The sequence below is a fragment of the Helicoverpa armigera genome, chromosome 17 (genome assembly GCF_030705265.1).
Source record: "Helicoverpa armigera isolate CAAS_96S chromosome 17, ASM3070526v1, whole genome shotgun sequence".
NCBI lineage: Eukaryota > Metazoa > Arthropoda > Insecta > Lepidoptera > Noctuidae > Helicoverpa > Helicoverpa armigera.
The window spans coordinates 7124568-7147769 of record NC_087136.1 but is presented as its reverse complement, the minus strand read 5'-3'; the positions used below and the strand labels follow the sequence as shown (position 1 = coordinate 7147769).

General features: G+C 37.0%; 2 protein-coding genes across 4 annotated transcripts in view; both read right to left on the bottom strand.

The window, feature by feature from the left end:
- LOC110384263 (protein unc-13 homolog B) overlaps positions 1-7584 on the bottom strand; it is a 220433-nt gene extending 212849 nt beyond the window's left edge. The window contains exons 1-5 of one of the 3 annotated variants that reach the window (XM_049846689.2): positions 7426-7584; positions 6345-6459; positions 5437-5501; positions 3732-5063; positions 3016-3374 (exon numbers count right to left, since the gene is read on the bottom strand). In XM_049846689.2, the coding sequence (XP_049702646.2) occupies positions 3016-3374; positions 3732-5063; positions 5437-5485 (1740 nt within the window). In that variant the 5' untranslated portion in view covers positions 5486-5501; positions 6345-6459; positions 7426-7584. Of the gene's footprint in view, positions 1-3015; positions 3375-3731; positions 5184-5436; positions 5502-6344; positions 6460-7425 lie in introns of those variants that run through there. The other 2 variants (XM_049846687.2, XM_049846688.2) reach the window with 2 other exon arrangements.
- LOC110384308 (phorbol ester/diacylglycerol-binding protein unc-13) overlaps positions 6341-23202 on the bottom strand; it is a 120970-nt gene continuing 104108 nt past the window's right edge. Inside the window, exons 6-14 of the mRNA XM_049846342.2 lie at positions 12047-12160; positions 11378-11493; positions 10141-10244; positions 9760-9845; positions 9153-9252; positions 8613-8835; positions 8118-8202; positions 7426-7599; positions 6341-6459 (exon numbers count right to left, since the gene is read on the bottom strand). Of these exons, the coding sequence (XP_049702299.1) occupies positions 6341-6459; positions 7426-7599; positions 8118-8202; positions 8613-8835; positions 9153-9252; positions 9760-9845; positions 10141-10244; positions 11378-11493; positions 12047-12160 (1121 nt within the window). The remainder of the gene's footprint in view (positions 6460-7425; positions 7600-8117; positions 8203-8612; positions 8836-9152; positions 9253-9759; positions 9846-10140; positions 10245-11377; positions 11494-12046; positions 12161-23202) is intronic.

Genomic DNA, 23202 nt, shown 5'->3' with positions numbered 1-23202 from the left:
TAAAATATCACTCTTACTATAAGTACGGGCTTATTGAAAATAGGGCAATTAAAGCCAACCAGAGTCGAGCTACGTTTGCACAGCATAATCTTTGTTTGAAACTTGAGTTATAAGGACAGCATTACATATAACGCTGTACTATACCAGGCGAAGCGATTATCAAAATGCGTTTTAGGTACTTAAAGCTTTTTGAAAAGTTCTCGGTACTTATGTGCGTCAGATATGTAGAATATGTAGTTTCATAAAGCGTTACCGTTATGAGTTATCTTTTGGCATTCCCAGTGAGTTTTCTCTTTGGTATGAAAATACTAAAATTACTCTTCCCCACCATGGCCTAGCTCAGAAAGGACAATTTCACAATTCCTTAGTCGTTGCACGGAACAAATTGTCCCAGCTAATCCAGAGTCCAGGCTAATCTCTAAGAGGATTAGCGAGTAAGTTAAGCCGTTGACTCCTGTAGCTGCAACCGTTCCGTAATATTATAGCTATAGCTTAGTTACAGCATAGCTATTAGTATGCAGAAGTCCTTACTCGTTATTACAACGGACTGTTAGGAACTACTTGACCGGAGAACTTTGCTGAGCATAGTTTTGCTGCTTCTAATGCTTGCGTGTTAATAGCATCGTTTGTAAAACGTGCTTGCAGTATTCGTAAGATTATGTTTAAGAGGCACATACTTACATACAATACACGATATTGGAATTAATATAGGTACTTAATCTTACATGTACTTAATCAAATCAAATCAACACGTTAATTCGCGTTCATGATGAAAAAACAAAAGCGAATATACATAAAAAAAAACACAAAAAAAATCAGGAATAAAATTAAATTAAAAAAACAGAAGAATATGGTTAGAGGAAAATATGCGTCACAATCACGCGAAATGGCTCAGCATATGCGAGACAGAACCATTTAATCACCATTTTTTTTAATAAATAGGCTACATTTTATTAATTTAATATCACTAATAAAAAAATTGGCGACGATTTTCCCAAACTCTTAATAAGCCCGCTGAACTTTTCGTTCAATTCAATAAATCTCACGCTGAAACCTGATACAAAACTACTCAACATACATAACCTAATATTTAACACTCCATTCCCAATATCGGGTTCCCATTACCGTTCAAGGTCACCCAGAAGGCTAACATTTCGCCATTTCGCCATTTTATTTACCCGCCATCTTTATTACGTGCCCACGCGCTCAACGCAGCAGGGCGTAAAGCACAACGGTGTTACTATATGCGTTTGTCTTGTAACTGTTTAGTACAGGACTTTGCACTATTTGCGTGAACGAGTAATGCAGTGGATTAAAGTTCAGTTGCTCCTCTGTGCAGCGGGATTGTAGTTTGAATTTGGAATTGCCTTCGATGTTGTTTTGTTTAAATGGTTGTGTTATTTTCGTTTTATTTTATTTTTATGAAAAGTATTGCTTTGCATTTTTAGTATGGTAATTATTGAACATAATAGTGTTGTACCAAAAATAAAAACTAAAGTACTTCTAAAGCAAGTAGTTGACACGTTTTAAGTGTCTACTTTATATTGACTTCACTATTGAGTATCTTAAATTGCTGTACATTTTACCCATTATTAAGTGGAGCAACGTGCTCGATACATTAACATAAACACAATACTTATGTTGTTTTAGTAGTAACGCGACTTTCTACTCTGTATCTAAATGAATGTATTTAGTTTCAAAATATATTGAAACCTATACAGACGTTCCATAACGTGCTTGCAAAATATACTTAATAATATTTATAAGTATGCATTAGTGGCCAGATATTTTTATCAGAAACTGTAAGATAAGTTCAGAACCTTGAAGATTCACGTAAAATTACCTATCCAATCAATAAACAATATTCATTATCATCGACAGCATCCTTCAACCCTCCCCTGCTTCTTTTGGTAACCTCAATTGGTGTTAAGACATAATTAGCTTGGCCATTAAATCGTCAGCGGGGCTGTAACACGACGGGGGTTAACCCCCACCGGGCTAGACGCTCTTAGTATGAGCCTTACCCACTTAACTGTGGGTTTGTTACAAGACAAAGATTTGGCAGACCTTTTGAAAGTATTTGTGATATGTAATTCTCGTCCTGTTTTCATAGTTTTGTTAATTCATGAATAAAAGAATGATATTTTTATGTTGTTAAGAACGTGGCTTTCTTGTATGTTCACAGAGTTCCATTAAATATAAATATTATATGGTTAAAGTATGTCTGAAACTTTTTGAATTCATATAGCACAAAATATTAGATACAAATAAAAGATAATTCGTTGTAAAATACTAAAGAAAATGTGAAACGCAGACACAAAATTATCTGGATAACAAAACTGGTACAGTGTACGTAATTTTCTTGATAAGAATACGTAAACAAGTCAATTCACGTTTTACGTTTATCAGCAGTTACCTATAACTTTGAACAACTTTGTCACTCTTTATAACTTAAACCTCTTGTTTAATACTAAAACCTTAATTGATTTCCTATACAAATTAAATTATTGCCTAAAACTGCTTCAATATGTATTTGAATGCACGATTATATTGGGACAATGTACGTTTATCAATTCAACCTTGTTTTATCCGCACCTATAAAACAATTGTTCTTAAATCGATCACTTACCTGATCCATTCAATTGTAAGCTAGGTTTTATTCTCCATGTTTGTAGAAAAAATCACAAAATATATAGAAATAAGAAACGATTAAAATTGGTACGATGGATGCAGAAAGTTATTTATAGTATTTGTTCTGTTCTTATTATTTTATAAATGGTAAGAAATAAATATTGATGAAAACAAAATAAATAAAAACGTAAAACAAAAAGAAACAATTATTAAAAAAAAATAATGATGAAAACGTTAAAAAAAAACAAAATTAAAATAATAATGAAAAAAAAAAACATGTGAAAAAACAAAAAAGAACGCAAAACAAATTCAAAATAAACCCAAAAAAAGTTTTCGTTCGTATTTTGTCTACATCCATCGTAATAACTCAAAAAGAGTACTCACGTTCAGCTGCATCACGATCTTGTTGTACGCCCGATGCCATCTCTGCTTCGGCGTCAACTTGGGCTGTTCCGGCTGGAACTCCAACCTGTCTTCCTCAGGCCTATCAGGTTCTTGAAACACACTATCTTCCTCCTGATACGGTTCATCCGTCTCTTGAAAAGGTTCCTGATCATCGAACTTCTCTCTGTCTTCTCTGAACGTATCATCTTGATCATTGTATGTGTCATGGTCGTCTCTATACTCTTCGACCTGGTCATCATAGTGTTCAGCTTCGTGGAAGCCGTCAGTCTCTTCGGGTACCTCGTGGTATGTGGTGCGCTCGTCTTGGAACGTGACTTTTGATTTATCCGTGAGTGATTCTGTGGAATTGAATTTTCTGTTACTTAGCTTGATATAAGACCTAGGAGATGATTTTTGGGTTTGTGTTTTAATAGGGTCGTAAGAAGATGGTCAACTAAAAAATTTTTGAAGTGAAAATATTCGTTAATTGTGTACTCGAATATAGTATACATAGAAGACAAAGTTATTATGTACTGTGCCTATGTACTATGTGTTCTATCTTTCTTCTTTTCTGTATTCTGTGTACATGAACTATTAAATAAATAAATAAATAAATTATTATTTTTCTTGTAAAAATATTTTATGAGCGTACATCACATGTTAAAAATGAATGAAAATATATTTTGTTTCAAATAAATAAAGATGAAAAACTTTACCTTCTTGTGTAGTCGGGACAGCAAGTTTCTCTTCGGGATGAAAAGAACTTTGCGAGGTTCTACGATCAACAATCGACGGCGCTTGACTGTGGTAGCTGTCTACCGACGGCTTCCTTATTTGAGCTACAGTTCTCGTCGGAGACGCCTGCTTCTGCAAGCTGGGGCTTGGAGGAACCTCCGACAAACGCCTTTCCTCAGGGACCTCTTCAAGGATGGTATCATGAGCATAATCGTCATCACGATACCTGTCCAAAGAAGTCCTGTCGCGGTCAATTGATTGATCGTATTCAGTCTTATGATACTCGTCCTCGTAGGCACTTTCGTCGAAACTCGACTGGGTTAAGTCTTCGGGTGCGTCTGGTAACGTCCGAGTACGACGCACCGAAGGTCTTTGTATGGACTCCTGCCTCCTGAGAGACGGAGTTCGCGGTAATGTAACGGGCGCAGACGTGGTCACAGTCACAGTAGACACTGGCACTGACGGCGATACTTCTGGGACGGAGGTTGTCGCTGACACGGTACTGGTGAACGGCGTGACTGGAGCTACGGACGAAGCGAAGATGCTTGTTGGAGCAGTTGTAGCAGGAACAGTGTGTGGAGGCTGACTGACTGCCGGCGCAGTTACGGCTGCAGCAGCTGCGCCGAAGAAACTTCCTAATTTCTTCGCACTGCCTGCCATAAATGAACCAAGAGTTGCAGCACCGGTTAGAACAGTTGTTTGCAGTTGTTGTGCAGGTTGTTTTGCTTGTTGTTGTTGTTGCTGTTGCTGTGTCAAATGTTGCTGCTGCTGTTGCTGTTGCAGATTTAGCTGCTGCTGTTGCTGGTGTTGTTGCAAATGTTGTTGTTGCTGCTGCTGTTGCTGTTGATATTGCAGCGATTGCTGTTGTTGTGGGAACGGCAACTGGTGAACTTTCTGTTGTTCACTTTGTTGCAAATACTGCTGATCTTGCAAATATTGCTGATCATGTTCGTATTCCTGCGTATACAACTGATGCGAAACTGGCTGTTTCTCTTCCTCTGGATACTGCGACTCAAACTGTGAGTCGTACTGGTATTCCTGCTGTTGGTACTGTTGTTTATCTTCGTACTGGCTTTGGTCCGTATACTGATTGTCTTGTTGGTCGTACCGGTACTGTTGTTCGTCATACGGCAAATCGAAGTCCTGATAACTTTGCACTTGATACACGTCTTGTTGGCTAGTCACAGGCGGTTGTGGTAAATAAGATGAAATTGTTGATGGCACTGTTTTTGGTAACAAAGAGTCAATCTCACTAGTGATAGGGTATGTGAACTGCGTTATTGTCTCTGTTTCGGTCCACGGCGTTTTTTGAGCTGGAAATTGGAAGAATACGTTATAGATATTGAATGAAAATTCACCACACAAACAGTTAATGATACGAGTCGTCATGTTTAAGGTTAAAAAAGAACTGATCGCAATAATAAATCTATAGTTGGTGCTGCGGAAGTTCTTATCTTTTATGTAACTGAATCATTTTTAATGTGAATATTATATCTTGCCATTGTTTGTGACATTGACATAATTTTGATATCAGTGTTTATAAATAGGATCTCAATTACGTTTTAAGGATAAATAGGCTTTTTTACAATAATTTAGGGAAAAAACTTTCCGTAGTATTTTAATAATTTTCCGAGTACTTTTTTCCTGTATTTTGATTTTCGTTATTATAAATGTATGTATATTTACCAGCTGCAGGCGGAGTAGCGTGAGGCGTTTCATCAAAGAATGGTTGCATCCCATCCGAATCATAACTGAAAAAATATTGCGAGTCAAAACCAAACTTCATATTTTTTTTACTTATTAAAACTACGTGGTGATAAAGTGGGATGAGACCACCAGATAAATCATATTTAGACAACATAAACAAAAGCATTGCTTTTTGCGTCGGACTCTTGAATTACATATAATTTTAGTGACTACCACAGTACATAATTTATATGAAGCTATAATGTCAAAATTTAAATCCTAGTCGCAAAACTGTGGATCGACTTGTTGCAGAAATTCTCATCAGATCACTTCAATATAGCGGGGAATGCCTGTATGTACATATTTTTCTCGTGTATTCAGATAGGGCTTGATATTCTCATTGTAGTTTTTATTAGTTAAAAGAACTTGTAGGCGTATTATGCAGATATGATACGCCCATGATTTCTCCTTATAATTCAGATTAATGTTTGTATATGATAGATAACAAATGCGCTGTTATGCACAATACAGTTTCTGATAATGCTGGAGGATTCTCAGAATTAAGAAAATTGAGCGTTTAGTAAAACATACGTTTTTATGAATGCGTGAAGTATAGTTTTCTCTGGGCGCTGATACTGTGAGAAAGTTAGTTTCTCACGACTTCGAATAGAATATCGTTAGTCAGTTTTAAAATAATATGCATGTTTATTATATTTTTCACATTTATTAACATTTAACTTGCCTATCTTACATTCTTTTATGTTTTTCAATCGAAGGATAACTTTTTTCTGAAGAATGTGTTTGACAAATCACCATATTTATTCTTTAGATAAAAGTTACCTGATATGTTGAGTTAGTAGGGATTTAAATATTGAGTTATAGAGGAAAACTAAATAAATGGCACTTACGTCGTATTATTATAATTAGTATCTGGATACGGTTCAGTGGCAGTGTCTTGAAAGTCTTGCTGAAACCCGAAGCTGTCATAACCATAACTCACATCAGGTATAGGTTTTTCAGGTTCTGTAAAACAAAGTATTTGTATAAGAAAACAATCTAAAAGTATGAATGTTTTATCCTACGAAAGCGGGTAAACCATTCTTTAGTGAGTAAATAAACATGTCAGTGTGAATGTAAAATATGCAGCTATGGCTAATTCCTTTTGTGAGAAAAAACATCTATATGTACCTGTATCACACAGCACGTTCGATCGATGATTCATCCATTTCATATCCATAATTAAAAAAACGATGAAATTCTTAGCGTCATAATTCAAGTTCGAATTCGAAGACAATGTATAAATTAATAAATCTGTCCTACTCTCGACTCCTTTTTATGTCTCTGCTACGTCTTACACTTAATTGGCCTCAGGCACAAGCTACAGAAAATTGCAAAAGCCCCGGAGCGACTACCAACACCGACTAAACATTTTCTACATAGCCTGAGGGTACACCGCGAGCATATTTGTTTGACACATTCGTACACTGGCCCCGGGCATTTGCTACCGGCTTTAAAACTGTAAGCATCCAAGCCTGACGTTGAATAGCGCGAAACCCTAGCTTGCGAAGATATTACAGCTCCAATTTTCTTTAGGTAGTATATAATTCACTTACGTGACCGAAAAGAAGTAATTGTATATACCAATAAATTCTGTGCCATTTTGTGATCAACGATAGCCTTTTTACAAAAGTTTTTTCGTTATACACATATTACTTCCTTATCTATCAATAAATACTTTATTGAATGCCGCGGTGTTTCCTATCTATAAGTAACTCCATACTTATTACGATTTCCTCACCATGTTTTTCTATACAACTACAATGTAAATGTGCCTTGACATCTTGCATTTTCACGAGTTCAGAATCAATGGGCTACAATTTTTTGTAGCAGAATTTACATCTAGTAAAGATTTTGACAATAGCGTATCAGCTAGGATATTCAACAACGTTTTAGGCAATAGCAGTCCAGCTAAAAACATGAACCCCTCACCGGGTACGTAAGGCACGTGCGTAAGCGTGGAGGCGGAGGGCGCGCGGCGTGGACGCGCCTGCGCCGGCGGCTGCGGCAGCCGACGCGACCGCCCCGAGCGGGACCAGCCCGAGGACTCGCTGCCCGGAGGCACGGGGAGCGCGCGGCCCCGCTTGGGGGTCGATGACGGCGTGGCTGGAAGGTTACGTTGGGGGTAAAGCGGGTATGTCCTTTTATGAGGACATGAGGCATATTTTCTTACAGAGATTATATTTCCAGAAACGTTTTTTTTTAAGGCTTTGGGAATAATTTATGTAATTTTTATCATAGATGGGAAATCATCAAATGACCCCTACAGCTGTTTGTTAGCAGCGAGAGGGAATGTTAGGCTCTTACTGACAAAAACCCATTAAGTTGTTTCTTAAGTCCTTTATGTATCAGGGCTGCGGTAACTCTTTCGAACAATAAGTAGCCCCTTGGGTTTCTTATTAACAAAATCTAGATGGATCAATAAAGTGTGATTTTTTATGAGGCAACGATGAGGCCTATTTATTTTGTGACTAAAAACCATCCCATAATTGGTTTGACAGCAGCGTTCCTTTAAATAGACAATAACACTGACAAGCCACACGTTGTTAATTAATACTTAATGAAAGCCTCCATTGACCGTTTAACTGATTGATTAGGCAATACATTAGTAACACAGCATTTACCTGGAAGACTGGCGGCAGTCCGTCGCGGCCGCGGCCTGTAGGGGGCCATCTCATTGTAGTCGGAGTACCTAGACGAGGGCACCAACTGGAAACAGACCACAAAAATTAAATTCTCATTCTGTTCATCTATTCAAACCAAAGCTACTAATGGTATTTCCCTGACTAAAGAGACACATGCACTGATGGAATTTAGCCATGCAAATTGTTTTTTGAGGTCAAACGCAACGGCAAAGTTCTCAAAATTCATCCTTTTATATTCCCCAAGTAGTTCGAACCCGAACCCCAATGACAGAGACAAAAGTGGTTCCCACAAATTCCTGAACAGGTGTATCTGTATGTACAAAGAACGCTGGTTAAGAATAAGGTCTTTGTAGACAACAATAGATCCTCATCTCAATTTCTCCCATTTAATTGAAACACATTGGTGATACCATAGAAAATTGTTGATATCCAATAGCACCTAAGTAAAAAGAAACATATAGCTCAAATTCTTACCGGTTTAGGCGGCACTTGCGGCAACTGAACAACAGAAGACCTTCTCTTATTGACAATATTCTCGTAGTCCGTCGGGGTGAGTCCGTGACCGTCATCGTAGAAGTACTGGCCTCCGCTATCCCATTGACGCGAGTCGTCTCCGACGTACGACGTCTGGTAGGGATAGCTGGACGAGTCGTAGAACTCCTCGTAACTGGGCTGCTGAGATAAATGCGAGTGGTCCCTGGAAAGACGACATTAGATTAGATGAAATGCATGTTGAATAGTCCTGATATAATTTCAATTAGAGCTGTGTAATAGGTGGAAACTTACATAAACCATCTACTAAAAAATTCCGAACAAAACCTGAGCATTTGGTTTGGATAGGTGAGCCCCTTCTTCATTAATAAAATTACAACGAAAAGTGACATTAATATAACTGGTGGGATATTAGAATATGGTTCCAAAACTCCTCAGAAAATCTGATCATTTATATATATTATTTTATATTTTGCTGATATTAGGTATATATATTTTTAAAAGATAGTTGGCATTATATACCTAGTGTGCGTGATACTGGTGTAGCTATCGAACCCATACATAGGCATGTTGTCATCGTACAGCGTGTTCTGACGCTCCAGACTCGGCCGTCGCTGCTCTTCTGTAAAAAAAACAACATCGTTAATACCTCATATGTCAGCTGTATCAAAAAAAGGAACTATTTGTTGTCTCGTGTTACCCAAAAACTCTAAATATATGTTGAATCTACATCGTCTTTACCTACAAACATCCACACGTATAATAACTGCATTAACTTCAAATTACACAGATGTTTATGTATTTACTAGCTGGTGCCCGCGACTTAGTCTGCGCAGGTTTAGTATTTCGAGAGGTTTGGTTACAAATTGTAGCCTATGTGTTATTCTGATGTATAAGCTATATTATTGTAAAGTTTCATTAAAATCCATTCAGTAGTTTTTGCGTGAAACAAACATCCATACATCCATACATCCATACATACAAACTTTCGCGTTTATAATAATTAGTAGGATTTTTATTCATCATCCATGACAGTCTTGCAAGATTATTTTGCTGAGCAAGGTTTCTACAATGTGAAATACGAACACTCCATCATAATTGGTAGTTAGAGCAGTGTCTTGGTATTTACCCCCAGACTGCCAGTCAGCCGCGGTCCGCCATGATATCGCTGACTCCACGCTCACTTGTGCGTGCAACTGTGACCATGTGTCTATCCTGCAATTAATACAAACAGCATTTAATTTTGTAAAGCATAGTTTCAAAAGGAAGTTCATTAGTAACATTTGAGGCTTTGGGACTGATTGAACAATTAAAAATATGCCGTCTAATTCGACCTCGAAAGTTGACTCGGTCAATTTTACAAAAAATGAACTAGATTCAAACCAAGAAAATCTGGAAGGCGCGAGATTTCCAAAAGTTGCTTCCATTTCATTTCTCGGCGGTGTAAATTGAGTGTGATCATTATTCAGAGAGTTTTCTCTACAGTAGCAATTGTTTTGTAAGCATTTACCTGTTGGTCCGCGGCTGACTATTATAATACAGCGGGTCGGTGTCCCCGTGTATGTGATACTCCTCCCTCTCGTACGAATTCTCACGAGATACCTCCAAAGATCTCTGGAAATGCCATAAAACAAATATTAAAAATCGTTTAGATTGTTTTAAAGTTTAAAGGGCGTATGGCCTAGCCTTCTTTTGCTGTGCCCTAACAGGGTCCATAATATGTACCTAGCTTTAAACCCCTTGTAACATTATGGTATGCCAATAAATATGAATATTTTCCTGATAACAATTGACAACAGATCGATTGTCGGCCACGGCAGCTATTCTCTATAAGGAGATTAACCAGTTTCGCGGGACATACTATAGGTCTCAAGTATTGTCGCGGACATAGATGCACTCTCCATTCTCTTACTCTCAGCCTAATATTTACGTTCTCTCCGATGCACAGGTGCATCACTACCAACTTCTAGACTCCGGGCTAACTTGTGAAAGCTTTATCACTACCACCGGGTAGTGATAAAGCTTTCACAAGTTACCACGGGAGATCCCATTCGATTACCGAATCGAATGGGATCTCCCGTGCACAGCAGGCGCGCTATGCGAATACGACACGAGGCAGTCTTACACGCATTTTCATCATAAAATATACTTTCTAGTAGTTTCAAAACTATCGAGCAACACAAGCTGTCCAACTGTCAAATAATTAAGGCCTTTCGGTGCGAATTCAGGTCACACGTGGACCTAACAGGGTTGAGCGCCAAAGCGTTTAGATACTAAGTACATATATCACCACTCCACTAGTTGTTTCACAGTTTCAAATTCGTTCTGAGAGAAGTACTTCACGGATCGTTGGTTAAAGTTTGTGCCAGGGAATAAAGATTAAAAAAAAATACAATTCTGTATGTATGTCAAATTTATGTTTTCTTGCTGGTTTCATACCAATTTAGGAGCCTACCATCTTAAGGGTTTACCCACCATCCTACCTTTCATCTCCACAAGCAAAATTATATCGCATTATGAATTCCTTATTAATATTCTAAATGGGAATGTAATATGTATGTCCAGCTTTCACGCTAAAACTACATTAAATGTTTGGTACACAGAGACTACTAGTGCTTGAAAATGGACATACTAATAAGCTATATTTTCCGTCAGATGTCGAAGTCGGACGGTTCGAACCGCGGAAAACAGTTAGTATTATTTTACGTAGCCGTATTTTTTATACGTAGTATGGTAGTAAATGTTACCTGTGGAGTGTGCATCTGGTGTGCAGCGCTGCGGAACTGCGACGCGCTGCAGTTGGCGTGCTGCCCCACCGGGTAGTTGAGGTCCGACGTGTAGTCCGAGTCCTCGGAGTAACCCGCTGGAAAGAAGATTGTTTATAGGTTAGTGTTATGTAGTAAGCGGCTGTTCAAAATATTTGTGTGTGTGGGTATTTTCAAATTTGTGTGATAGTTTTGGAGCCCCTAAGGGTCAATTATACCTCATAATAAAAAACCTCTGAATGATATCGCTATCAGACTAATTGTATTTGTAAAACATAAGATCTTCCTGCTTAACCTAAGCTGCACGTACAATAATTTGAAATGCTCCGCGGATATATGAAGTTATGATTACCCCCTGATCTTCTTCTTCTTCTTTCGAGTCGATGACATGTCATATGAGACTACACTATGTCAGCCCAATATTCCGCCACAGCGAGAGCACCCCCTGATAATCTAGGCATTAAGTTGTCAATGTCTTTACTATGCGAAAAAATTAAACAATTTAGAGCCTTGAGATTAACGCCTATTCTCATAATGATTTTCTCTCTTTAACGTACCGTTTAACGTTCCCTCATCATTCAACAATCTTTTAACTGCAAGAGCTTATCAATGAACCCTTTCTAACATAAATAATAAATTAATTCTACTTACAATGAGCAATATACTGCATCTGCCTGCGAGCCTGCTCCGCTCTCTCCGCGTCCAGCGTTCCGTTGAGCAGATCCAACTTGCGCTGCAGGTCCGCCCCGCCCGTGCCTTCAGCGTCTGGAATAAATAAGTAAACAGACCTTTAATACTACACCATATTTTTTATACGTAACTTTACTTAAACACTAGAAAATGGGCACCATTTTTTATGTTACATCGTTGTCACAACTTAGACCACAGCTGGACAAAGCCCGCCACCAAGCTGGGGGGATTTGCCCACACACGAGTTGTGTCCGAGAGCGCAGTGTGGGTTATTTTTGATGGGTGTACCTAGATCTCGAAAAATATTATGGAACTTAAAAGATACCACTCAATGAATAAAATATTGTATGCACTTTTTTTAATTAATTTTGTGTTGTTTTCTTTTTCTACATAGTTATAGTAGTCATCTTTCAATTGCTTCAAAGTAAAATGGTTCCAAAATACCTAATAACCGCTTATATTCATAGTACTTTGTTCTAATTCTTATTACACTAAACCAGCTTATATTGTGGCATAAAAATTAAATTATGAATTTAAAAAAACCCCCGACCCAAAAAAAGTACGCAATAATTATGACAAAAGGTTAAAAACGCTAAACTCTATAAAAAGCAAAAAATAACTTTTAACACTACGTAAACTAAATTTTGTCGTGTCGGGGGACCGCTCAAATTCATTAGTTTAGATACGCGTTTTTTTAAACGAATCATTTGATTTATGTAAGTATTTATGAAGGTAAAAAGCGGTCCCCCGACACGTCAAAATTTAGTTTACGTAGTGTTAAAAGTTATTTTTTGCTTTTTATAGAGTTTAGCGTTTTTAACCTTTTGTCATAATTATTGCGTACTTTTTTTGGGTCGGGGGTTTTTTTAAATTCATAATTTAATTTTATTTCATGCTTTTTAAAGGAGCTCCTTAATTTTTCCTTCTTTCATTAAATTATTTTATCTTAAGATGGGGTCGCTATATGCGATCTCGGCCAAAGGAAGCTGTTAAACAATCCTCATGACAAACTGGCTCTGGGAGAATTGCACAGATTGAGAAACAATAAAGATTAACCTTTGGACATTCTAGATTTTCAGCAAAAATATAAATCGGTTTATCCGTTTCATTCCGGCATTCCAGGGTTTCATCCACCACATCCCATTTCCAGCATCAGGAACTCGTCAATCAGAAACATGAAGAGAACTCGTCAAGACAAATTCAACGAGCCCAAACTCGATGGGTTTACTAAAAGGCAGTTCAGGGTTACGTCTCCTATCTTCGTGCCCTAACAGCAGACCAGCTCAGTGGTTCCAAAAGACATTAGTGTTTCAAATTTCAGATCCCACATATACTTGCAAGTAAACTGAGCGTGTAACATTCCTATCACACCTAACAAACGAGCTGATGACCTTGAAGACCTGAACCGATTTCCACCAAACATAGCTAAGAACACTCCCGACTGACATACCTTTTAAATAAAAAAAACCGCATTACAATCGGATCATCCGTTTGGGAGCTACGATGCCACATACACACACACACACACACACACACACACACACACACACAGACACGTCAAACTTATAACACCCCGTCGTTTTTGCGTCGGGGGTTAAAAAGCATTATTAAGTAAGAAGAAAAGACGAGAGCATCCCCTTAGTCTTGAAGCGACCCAATTTCTAAGATTAAATTTATTTCCCCGGAGGCACTGGTCTTCTCAGATGTCATTAGCAACCTGTATTACGTAGTTGCTAATTGTTCATTATTTCTAGAGGATGTTAATAGACTCAGATTACTGTTTGGTTTATAAAAATACCGATTTAAAATGATTAACGATAGTATGTATCAATAACTTTAATCAATGTCTTACCTAATAGATTAGAGAGCTTAATCATTGTGTACGTGTATCATTAAACTGCTTATCTATCAGAAACACACATTATATAATATATGATATGTGATAGGTATATCAATCAACTCATAGGTAGCTAATAATCTAGCTGCCGGTCATATCTCTCGATCGACGTGACCCCAATCGGTCATTGCACTCTAAACAAGTCTACCAAACTTGGCACCGGCTGCCGTCAGTTGAAAACATAATTTACATGAACAAACCCCAAACCTAGAACAAATAACATCGTCAGAAAGATGGAAAAGATTACAGGGAATTTTAAATCCAATTTCTTTCAAACCGCAACCGAGCGGGCTTGAATTTCTTGAAAAATGTTTCCTAGAATCGCAGCTAACTTCGAGATATAAGGAAATGCTTTATTTTATTACTTGCACGGCTTTGCTTGGAGTTCACTCGCATAAATATAAACTTATGAACCCATAATCCTATCAAAAGTTAGAGTAATCACGAGACTTTTTGCTTGTAAAATTATAAAAAATACGTACTTATTTCTATGGGGTAAAGGTCGAAATTTGCATGACAAGGGACTGAACAAGCAATCACTTGGTGTGAAGAGTATGGAGTGTGTAGCAGCCCCTTGAATTACAAAAATATTTATGGGGTATGGCAGCTTAATTCTAGCTAACCTCGATACGTAATCAGAAAAATCAATGGTTTCAAAGAATGATTAATGGCGTGTAACTGGCGTTTATACATCATTTTGCTACTTGAGTAACAGTTTAGTATTTCGGTATTGATTTTTCGGTCGCAGGGTGATTTTGTGACTAAGCTTTCGTAGGATCATTTACAACTAATAATAAATATTGTAATCGGATTGAGTCTGTTTTTCTTTCCAGCAAAAATCTAGAAAGTAATGAGGGTGAATATTTTTAAGGTTGCCTGATAAAATGTTCGATGATCATAAATTACTTATTTTCAGCATTTGATTTCATGTTTTTGGAATAAAAATAAACCGTGTAAAAATGGCCTTCATATTACTTTTTATTTCCAATATCTAATGAAAAATCTACACTAACAAGGTAGCGGAGATGTCTAGTTATAAACATGAAATAGTAATTAAGCGGAATCATTTTTCAAACTCAAGTGCACGCTAGCTTCCAGGCCAAGTAGAAACTGTGGAATATTTAATTGCCTACACGTCAGAACGAATAGAATAATTAATTAAAAATGTTATTTATATTTAAAATAACCTTACATTGAGAATTAACCTATTTCTTTGTAAGTGGCGACTAAAAATAGTAGCTACATTACATGGAAATGTTATGAGTGAAATTTTCAGTATACTGCATGCTGAATTATTTAGTAAATAAAATGAAGGTCAGGCTTTGAACTGTGACCTTTGACCTTTGACAACAATTTGCCGGAGTAATTTTATGAGTGTCTCATTCAAAAATAACACGAATTAGAATCCAATTTCTATGATTTGTAGAGGTTTTATTTAAATGTATACTACTACCTAATAGTTACATGATAATTCGAGTAGGTACACGTTTTGAAAGGTCTCTTTAATTTTGTTACATTAAATTAGCAAACTTGACCTGAAAAACCAAACACACTGCATACAGCTTCTATGTGTTTATGTTTTTTTTAAAGAAAAAGAAATCTACGGCATTATTTCATCTTTCAAACGACCTACTTAATAAGCTACACAGTTTATCAAGAAACTATATTTTATTTCGTTTCAAAAAACAAAGTGTAATAAAAATGCTATTCCATCGTCTTATACATTCGCACCACTCTTCGCTAGGTCGTGTACATAAACATACAAAGTAGTAGCCTTTACAATAACTCTGGCAACCTATTGGTCATAAAATACACAGAAATATGCATATTGTATGGAAATAAACACACCCATATAAATACATATGCATACCTATAGGTAAAATTGCCGAGCACATAAGATGACTGATACATTCGTGACAATTGTTCATAGACTGAGGTTTTTTTTCGGAGTTCACGCACTGTTGTTTACTTTTTGATTCTTTTGTTTTTTTATCATTTGTTTTGATTGCTTTGTGGTTTGTGGACTATTCACATACCTACAGATAAACTTATACCCCCTTACTTATAAAATCTCTAATCACCTTCTGAGGAACATTTTAACTAATCACTACTTAAATGTTAGTTAAGACATACTTAATAAACGTTTATAAGTAAGAATTTTCTTAAACAGCCCTTAAATATTACTTATATTTAATTCACGTTTATAAGTAAGGCTGATAATCTATACCCATACCATATTTCGGCACAATCTCTTCAGCTATTTTATTAAAAAGAACAAACCAAACTTCTATTTTTAATATTTGCAAACGTAGTTTAGCATTAGTTGGTCTTATTTAATGATATTAAGTATCAGAGCAAAAAATAAATAAAATTGAGCTCGACAGCATTATATCACGGGCAGCCTTGGTCTGACATAGGCTGATGATAATGCGTTATCTTTTCTATACCATTTGCTAATTACCCATCTATACAAAGATCAATTACCTAACTTATTATTTGAGCATAAACTCATGCAGTTAACACATTATCTGGTTATAATACAAACAGAACAATACACACAGTTTAGCTAAGTAAACATTACGTATATGCATACCAATGTATTCATGAGCGAAAACAAAGCAACGTGACTTTGATGTGTGTAAACAATGTATCGATTATCAGGTTATCAGACTTAATTATGTTTTGTATAATGTTCGTATTTTAGCTCACAAAAATAACTAAAGTGCTGTAGCATGGATAATGGCGGCTGTTCTCATTTAAGGACATCAGCCAGCTGTGCAGGACACATTATAGTGCACGAGCATTTGCGCAGACACAGGTCATCATCTTCCGATACTTTTCCCCAACTATGCTGGGGTCGGCTTCCAGTTTAACCAGATGCAGCTGAGTGTCAGTGTATTACAATGAGCGTCTGCCTATCTGACGTCCTCAACCCAGTTACCCGGGCAACCCAGGTAAGGCTGGTTGTCAGACTTACTAGGCTTCTGATTACCCGTAACGACTGCCAAAGATGTTCAATGAACATTATTTTACTATGCTCACGAAAATGATGAAATACTATGCTATGTTTAGCACTATAACAAAACGTTTCAATAAACATCACTAAGAACTAAAATAGCTGCAGTAATTAAACGCAAGGCAACTAAGACACCAATAAGACCAGTTATAAATGACTTCAAAGCTCTTACTACGTTCGCGTAGCACCGTAGCACGCTACGCCGTAGACACATTGTAACAACAGAATTTGTCGTAGCACACTGTAGGACGGTAGGTCATCACGACAGCTGAGAAGATGCCCCCATTTACACGTGCCAGTGTCATTGACCCACAGAAATAGTAAATAGAACCTTATACCCAGTGATTAAGAACTATTTTTGCTAACACGAGGTCTAATTATAATGGTTTACTGAGAGTGAAGCAAAGTGAGTTTTCTATTTTAAAATGCGTGAAACCACTGAACTTTTCGTGCTAAGTTTTAATGAGTTAGTTTGTGTAATCAGTTTTCTGCGTCAATGTAATGGAAAACACTTCAACGCGTCTATGTATCATAAGTTTTTAATTTGAACCTTAATTATTGTTAAAGCTGGCATGTATATTGTTCTTCAAAACAATTAACAATGAGATCTAAAATCAAACTATTTTATACTCATTAAAACGCTACTGAAAAGAAATTCATTCATCTGCTTGCATCTCATTGTGCCATCGCATTTTTTCTTCCACCCAGCGCTGACCATTCTGTACCTTTTATTTAAGCATTACAGCTGCCACCAAATAAAAGATGTATAAAAACCATAATACTTCACAGTGAGTACTTTAAAATGGCCGCGTTGGCGTCGTAATCCCGCACATTTCAAAACAGCCGGCAGGCTCTTTATTATTGTGCCAACAACGAAACTTTTTTAAACTTGAAAGGAAAAAATAAAATATTTTTGGAGCGCATTTCGTGTTCCGTAAACGGTGAGTGCCACATGAGTAGGCATGCAACAGAGGGCGAAGTACATACAATGGTTTACTTGGCATGCATTGTGATACTTGCTAAGGAGATGAGCGATACTTCTTTGAATAGAATCCTCGTTTCACTAATACAATAAATGTGAAAGTGACTTTGTTTGTTTGCCACGATTTTCACGTTAAAACAGCTGAACCGATTAGATTTACCTTGGAAGTAGGCAGTACGATAAAAATCTACCCATATGATGCAAAACATAATGTTTTTAGGACATAGAAAAATAGTAGCAAATTACATAAAAACTTCGTATTTCTAATGTGCACAAAGTCTCTGTAAAACATACTCAAGTGTCGCTTCCAGTTCGTTACCAACTCATGGGGTTTGTAACTGTATTTTCCTCGATATTCGAGACTGGAAAATTGCAGCCTCGTATTGAGTATTTCCAATTTATTAAGCCAGCTCACTGCTCTTATGTTTGTCTTTTGTAAATGTGTGCGATGTTTAAATTGAATAAATAGAACTGGGATTTTGACTCTTGATTTTATCCGAAAGAAAATAATATGTAAATCCAAACTTTTGACTGTTTAGATACGGATATGGCTGAATTACATACCTTACTTGCTGGTAGTTTAATTCGAAAAGTGTGTATTCTTCTTGACAATATAGATTTTCATTATTTCGTACACAAAAACATCCAAATCTTCCTATTTCATCAAAGCTCTTACAATAATTCTGATCAGTATTAATATATAAAGTATACAGTAGACTGTAATTACGAAGAGTAGTCGGAAACTAAAACTAATTAACTGCACTAATATTCGCTTACATTAGTTTCAATATTCACTCGATTTTCAAAATACCCGCTAAACCGTTTCGGTAACCAATGTGGCTACTGGTAATTAGCTTTAAATACCTGTTAATTAACTTAAACCACGGAGCTTAACTGAAATAAAGTTAGCTAAGTATCGAGAGGATTTAGCTTCTGCATTTTACGAACCTTCGAAAGATAGGAGAAACGTTTATTGGTAAAGCTAATTTAGGGTTATGTGTAAGACTTTGGTAAATATATCCAAAATACAGTTTGCGGAATACTCTCAGATCTAATAGAACAGTTTTATTACACATTTTTAGGTAAAGCAAATATTTACCATACCTTTTCGCTTATTCCCTTCTAAAAATACCATCAAAATTAAAATTCAACAACTTTCAAAAGACTCATTGTTTTGAGGTCACGGGCAAGCAGAAATCGAGATTATTTTGTGATTAATGCAAATGATATTAACTCTAACATCGACTGAACTTATATTAAACAAAGCACCCAAAACAAACTTGATTTCTATAATTGAGTATATCGTACAAAAAATATATCAAGATAACATCATAATCATCAAGATTGGTTCTCTAAATAGCTCAACTCCTAAGAGAAAAGAGAATTAGGGCAAGAGTTTATTAACCAGAAAGATATGGTGGTATCCAGCCTTCGCTCCATTTATCAAGAGCTACTTACGTGATAACCGCCGGGCTTTGTGCCACAGTTAGAAATATATACAGTAGTTTAACTGTAAACGTTCCATTGACAGGTGAATAAAAAAGTTGCTTTTTATGTAGACATATTTTTAAAGATAAGAAAAGACATTGATGTTTTGGTGGCTATTATGTATGTATGAAATATTGCCAAATAAAGGTACATATGTATGTATGCAAAGATGTAAATGTTATTCTTACTATTTATTTTATAGTTAAACCTTCTGTGACATTTCTGTATAGTTTTTATTTTAAGGACGCTTGACATACTTCCAAATAAAACCTAACTTAATTAAAAATACCAAACAACTATACATGCAATATATAATACGAATATAGTGAAGATTCAGGCATGACCTACTATCTACACAAAGCTAACCTACTGTTTATTCCATACTGTGTACAAACGCTGAAATACGGCCGTGTAAGCTAGTGCCGTGTACTAAACTGGGATATATCGGAGCTTTATAACTTAGGATTATGCTAAGACTAGCACTAAACAGCCTAATACCTACGTCGTTGTCAAGTATTGATTTGTGTCGAGAAACGTAAAAGCATAATAACTATGTGAAGTTTCACGGTGAGTATCAATGTGGACGTGGAAGGCGACGACCAAAGAAATGATGAAAAGATTGTGAGAAAGTTATGGATAGAGTGTGAGAGAGAAAGTTGACATGGCAAGAAAAAGTGTTACTTGTGAGATGACGGCAGACAGAAAAGTATGGAAGAAGAAAACATGCTGCGCCGACACCGATGATATGAAGATTCGAGCACAAGATATTTATCCAAGACTAGCTGTTGCCCGCGACTTCGTCTGCGTGGGCAATATAGAATTTTAAAATACTATTTATCCGGTATATGCATGTTTGGCCATTTATCGTCATCATCATCCCCCTGCCCTTATCCCAATTTTATTTGGGGTCGTTAATATGTTTTCTCCTTCCATACTCTTCTATCTGCCGTCGTCTCTCATGTGTGACCATTTATATTTAAATGAACGAAGTAAAGTTTGTGACGTTTTGGAAATCTCTGGACCTAGTCAACCGATTTGGAAAATGATTACGTATGGGGCGTAAGTAATTCTCACAGGATACAAATGTCTGATAAAACTGTCATTTGTACATTTTCTGCAGCAACTGCAACTTATCTGAAGCCAGAAACTCTGTCAAACAGTCATTCCATGTTTAACGTGGTGTCCAGTTCACTGGGTTGAGGGGATCATGTAGGTAGTCACTTCAAGTAAACTATTGGTACTCAAACAGATTCGGTTTGACTGAAAGCCAACATCCACATAATTGGGGAATAGCTGGGTGTTTGATGACATCAGGCAGGCGCATAGTTTCACTACGGGGGAAACACTTGAGGATTTTCTGTGCACTCACTCACTATGTTAAGTTGGGATTCCACCGAAATGTTTGAATTAGTTCACGAACAGGCCAATATCTGTGAGAGTCCAATTCATGTGTTCGTACTTGAAGCCTGCAGTTTTTTTTTTTCAAAATGTGCGCTCGCAATTGGTCACTTCTTGGTGGAGCCAGCAAACTTGGTGGAAACAGCTGTGTACACGCTAATAATTATGTAGCTTCTCCAGAATTTATGTTAAAAGATTCTTCGACAGCGGGCTATAGTAGCGTAGTTAACATAACAAACTAAAACAATCTTGTTGATCCTTCAAATATAGTTAGAGAAGCGGGTGTGCATGATGAACACTAACAGTTGGTAAATACGTTCTGAAGACGTCCAAGTACCCGCGACCAAAACTAATTAATCACTATTCTAATATATTCATGTACCTACCACAAAACTCAAGTGAAAAAAGCTCAAAAACGTTTATTCAAATTATGCTTATAATTCAGCACTTTTCGGACGTCAAAAACAAAAGACAGCCCCCAAAACGCCCGCTCTTCACCACTTCCTATGTGTTTTTGTGAAGGTGGAGAATAGGATTACCAAGCTCGCAAAGGCCAGGGTATGTGCAATACGTTGCATGGCATCCTGGAAAGTTACGTTATTCTCAGCCATCAGTTTGACTTGTTCATTAGAGAATGCAGTCTTCTGTCAGTGACAATGTGATTGCACTGGTCCCGCTATGGGTGCAGCGTGAGGGAGTGTTAGGCTTTGGCCCTGGTGGGCCTCACTGGGGTTTGCAGAATCTCCTAAAGGGGCGCGTGAAATAACGCGCATCGCTGACTTGGGCATGTTAGACACGGGTCTCCTAGGAGCCGGATGGTTGACGACCCACTCAAAACTCATCGCCCACGCCTATGGTGGCCGGGAATCGGCTCCCGTGGTTTCTTACCGCAGTGGAATTTTTTTTGTGCGTTTTCAAAGGCGATAAAGCATTTTACGTGCGTATAGTATTCAATCGAGGAAGCTCTCATTTCTTTAATGTGCACTTTGTGTCTAGGCTTGTTTCTAAAGTTACAGAAACTTAAGTCACGCTTAGCAGCGCTTGCGAGAAACAGTTCTTTCTCCTTTCTTTTAGGATCCATAAGCGTTACATGTTTTGCAACACACAAAAAAATATTTAAGGTCTACTTAATACTACTCATTTAACGTAAGTTGCTTTTAAGCCTCCACATTAATGGAAGATAAGCTAAAATAAAACCCCACCTCAATTTGTTTATGAAAAAATGCACAACTCCATCTATGACTTTACATGATAATTAATTAATGGTCCGCTAATGTCTTTCCACCTGGCTGCTTTGTCAAATTCATCAAAATCAAAACCCCTGTTTACCGGGATAAAAAGTAGCCTATATGTTAATCCAGGGTATCACCTATCTACATACCAAATTTCAATCAAATCTGTCCAGTCGTTTTTGCGTGATTGAATAACAAACATTCATCCATACATTCTCACAAACTTTGACATTTATAATATAAAAAAAGTAAGAAAGTAAGATTTTGTCAAGGAGTACGGTAGACTCGATCGAAACCTTATAGGTATGAATAACAAAACATAAAGAAATATTGATTTTGAATCGACAACATATATCCGCAAAATTCGGATTATGGAGAATTTCGTTAAATTCCAATGGCCCTGACAGACAAAGCGCAATATGATAGCCATATTTGTCAATAGTTGTCAATAGATATAGATAACATTAGATAGATCGGCCATTATGTGATTTCTGGTGAAGCCAAAAACGAAACACACTTTTTTATGTAGAAGTTATAGTATTTAGAGTTACGTATTAGTATTTATAGCGTTTCTTAATTTTTGGAATCAATTCATAGACAATGTTAAACATTTTTCAAAGTATCGCTTGTTTTGTTACTAAAATTTGTCTTTAACACATTCGGGGGCCAGCTACATGCCTCTACAGTGGTCAGTTTTTGGACTCTTATCGCATAAAATTGTGTGTCACGTATTGCCTGTCTATCAAACGGTAGTGGGTTTCTAAATCTATGGCAGCATCCATGAGAAAAGGATAGAAACCTGCGTACAAATCAAAAAAACCGGCCAAGTGCGAGTCAGACTCGCACACGAAGGGTTGCGTACCAAAATTTATAAATCGGACAAAAAAATCAGGTTTGTTGTATCGGAGCCCCCCAAAATATTTATTACATTTTAGTTTTTAGTATTTGTTGTTATAGCGGCAATAAAAATACATCATCTGTGAAAATTTTAGCTCTCTAACTATCACTGTTCCTTAGATGCAGCCTGGTGACAGACGGACGGACAGACAGACGGACGGACGGACAGACAGAGAAGCGAAAACAATAGAGTCCCGTTTTATCCTT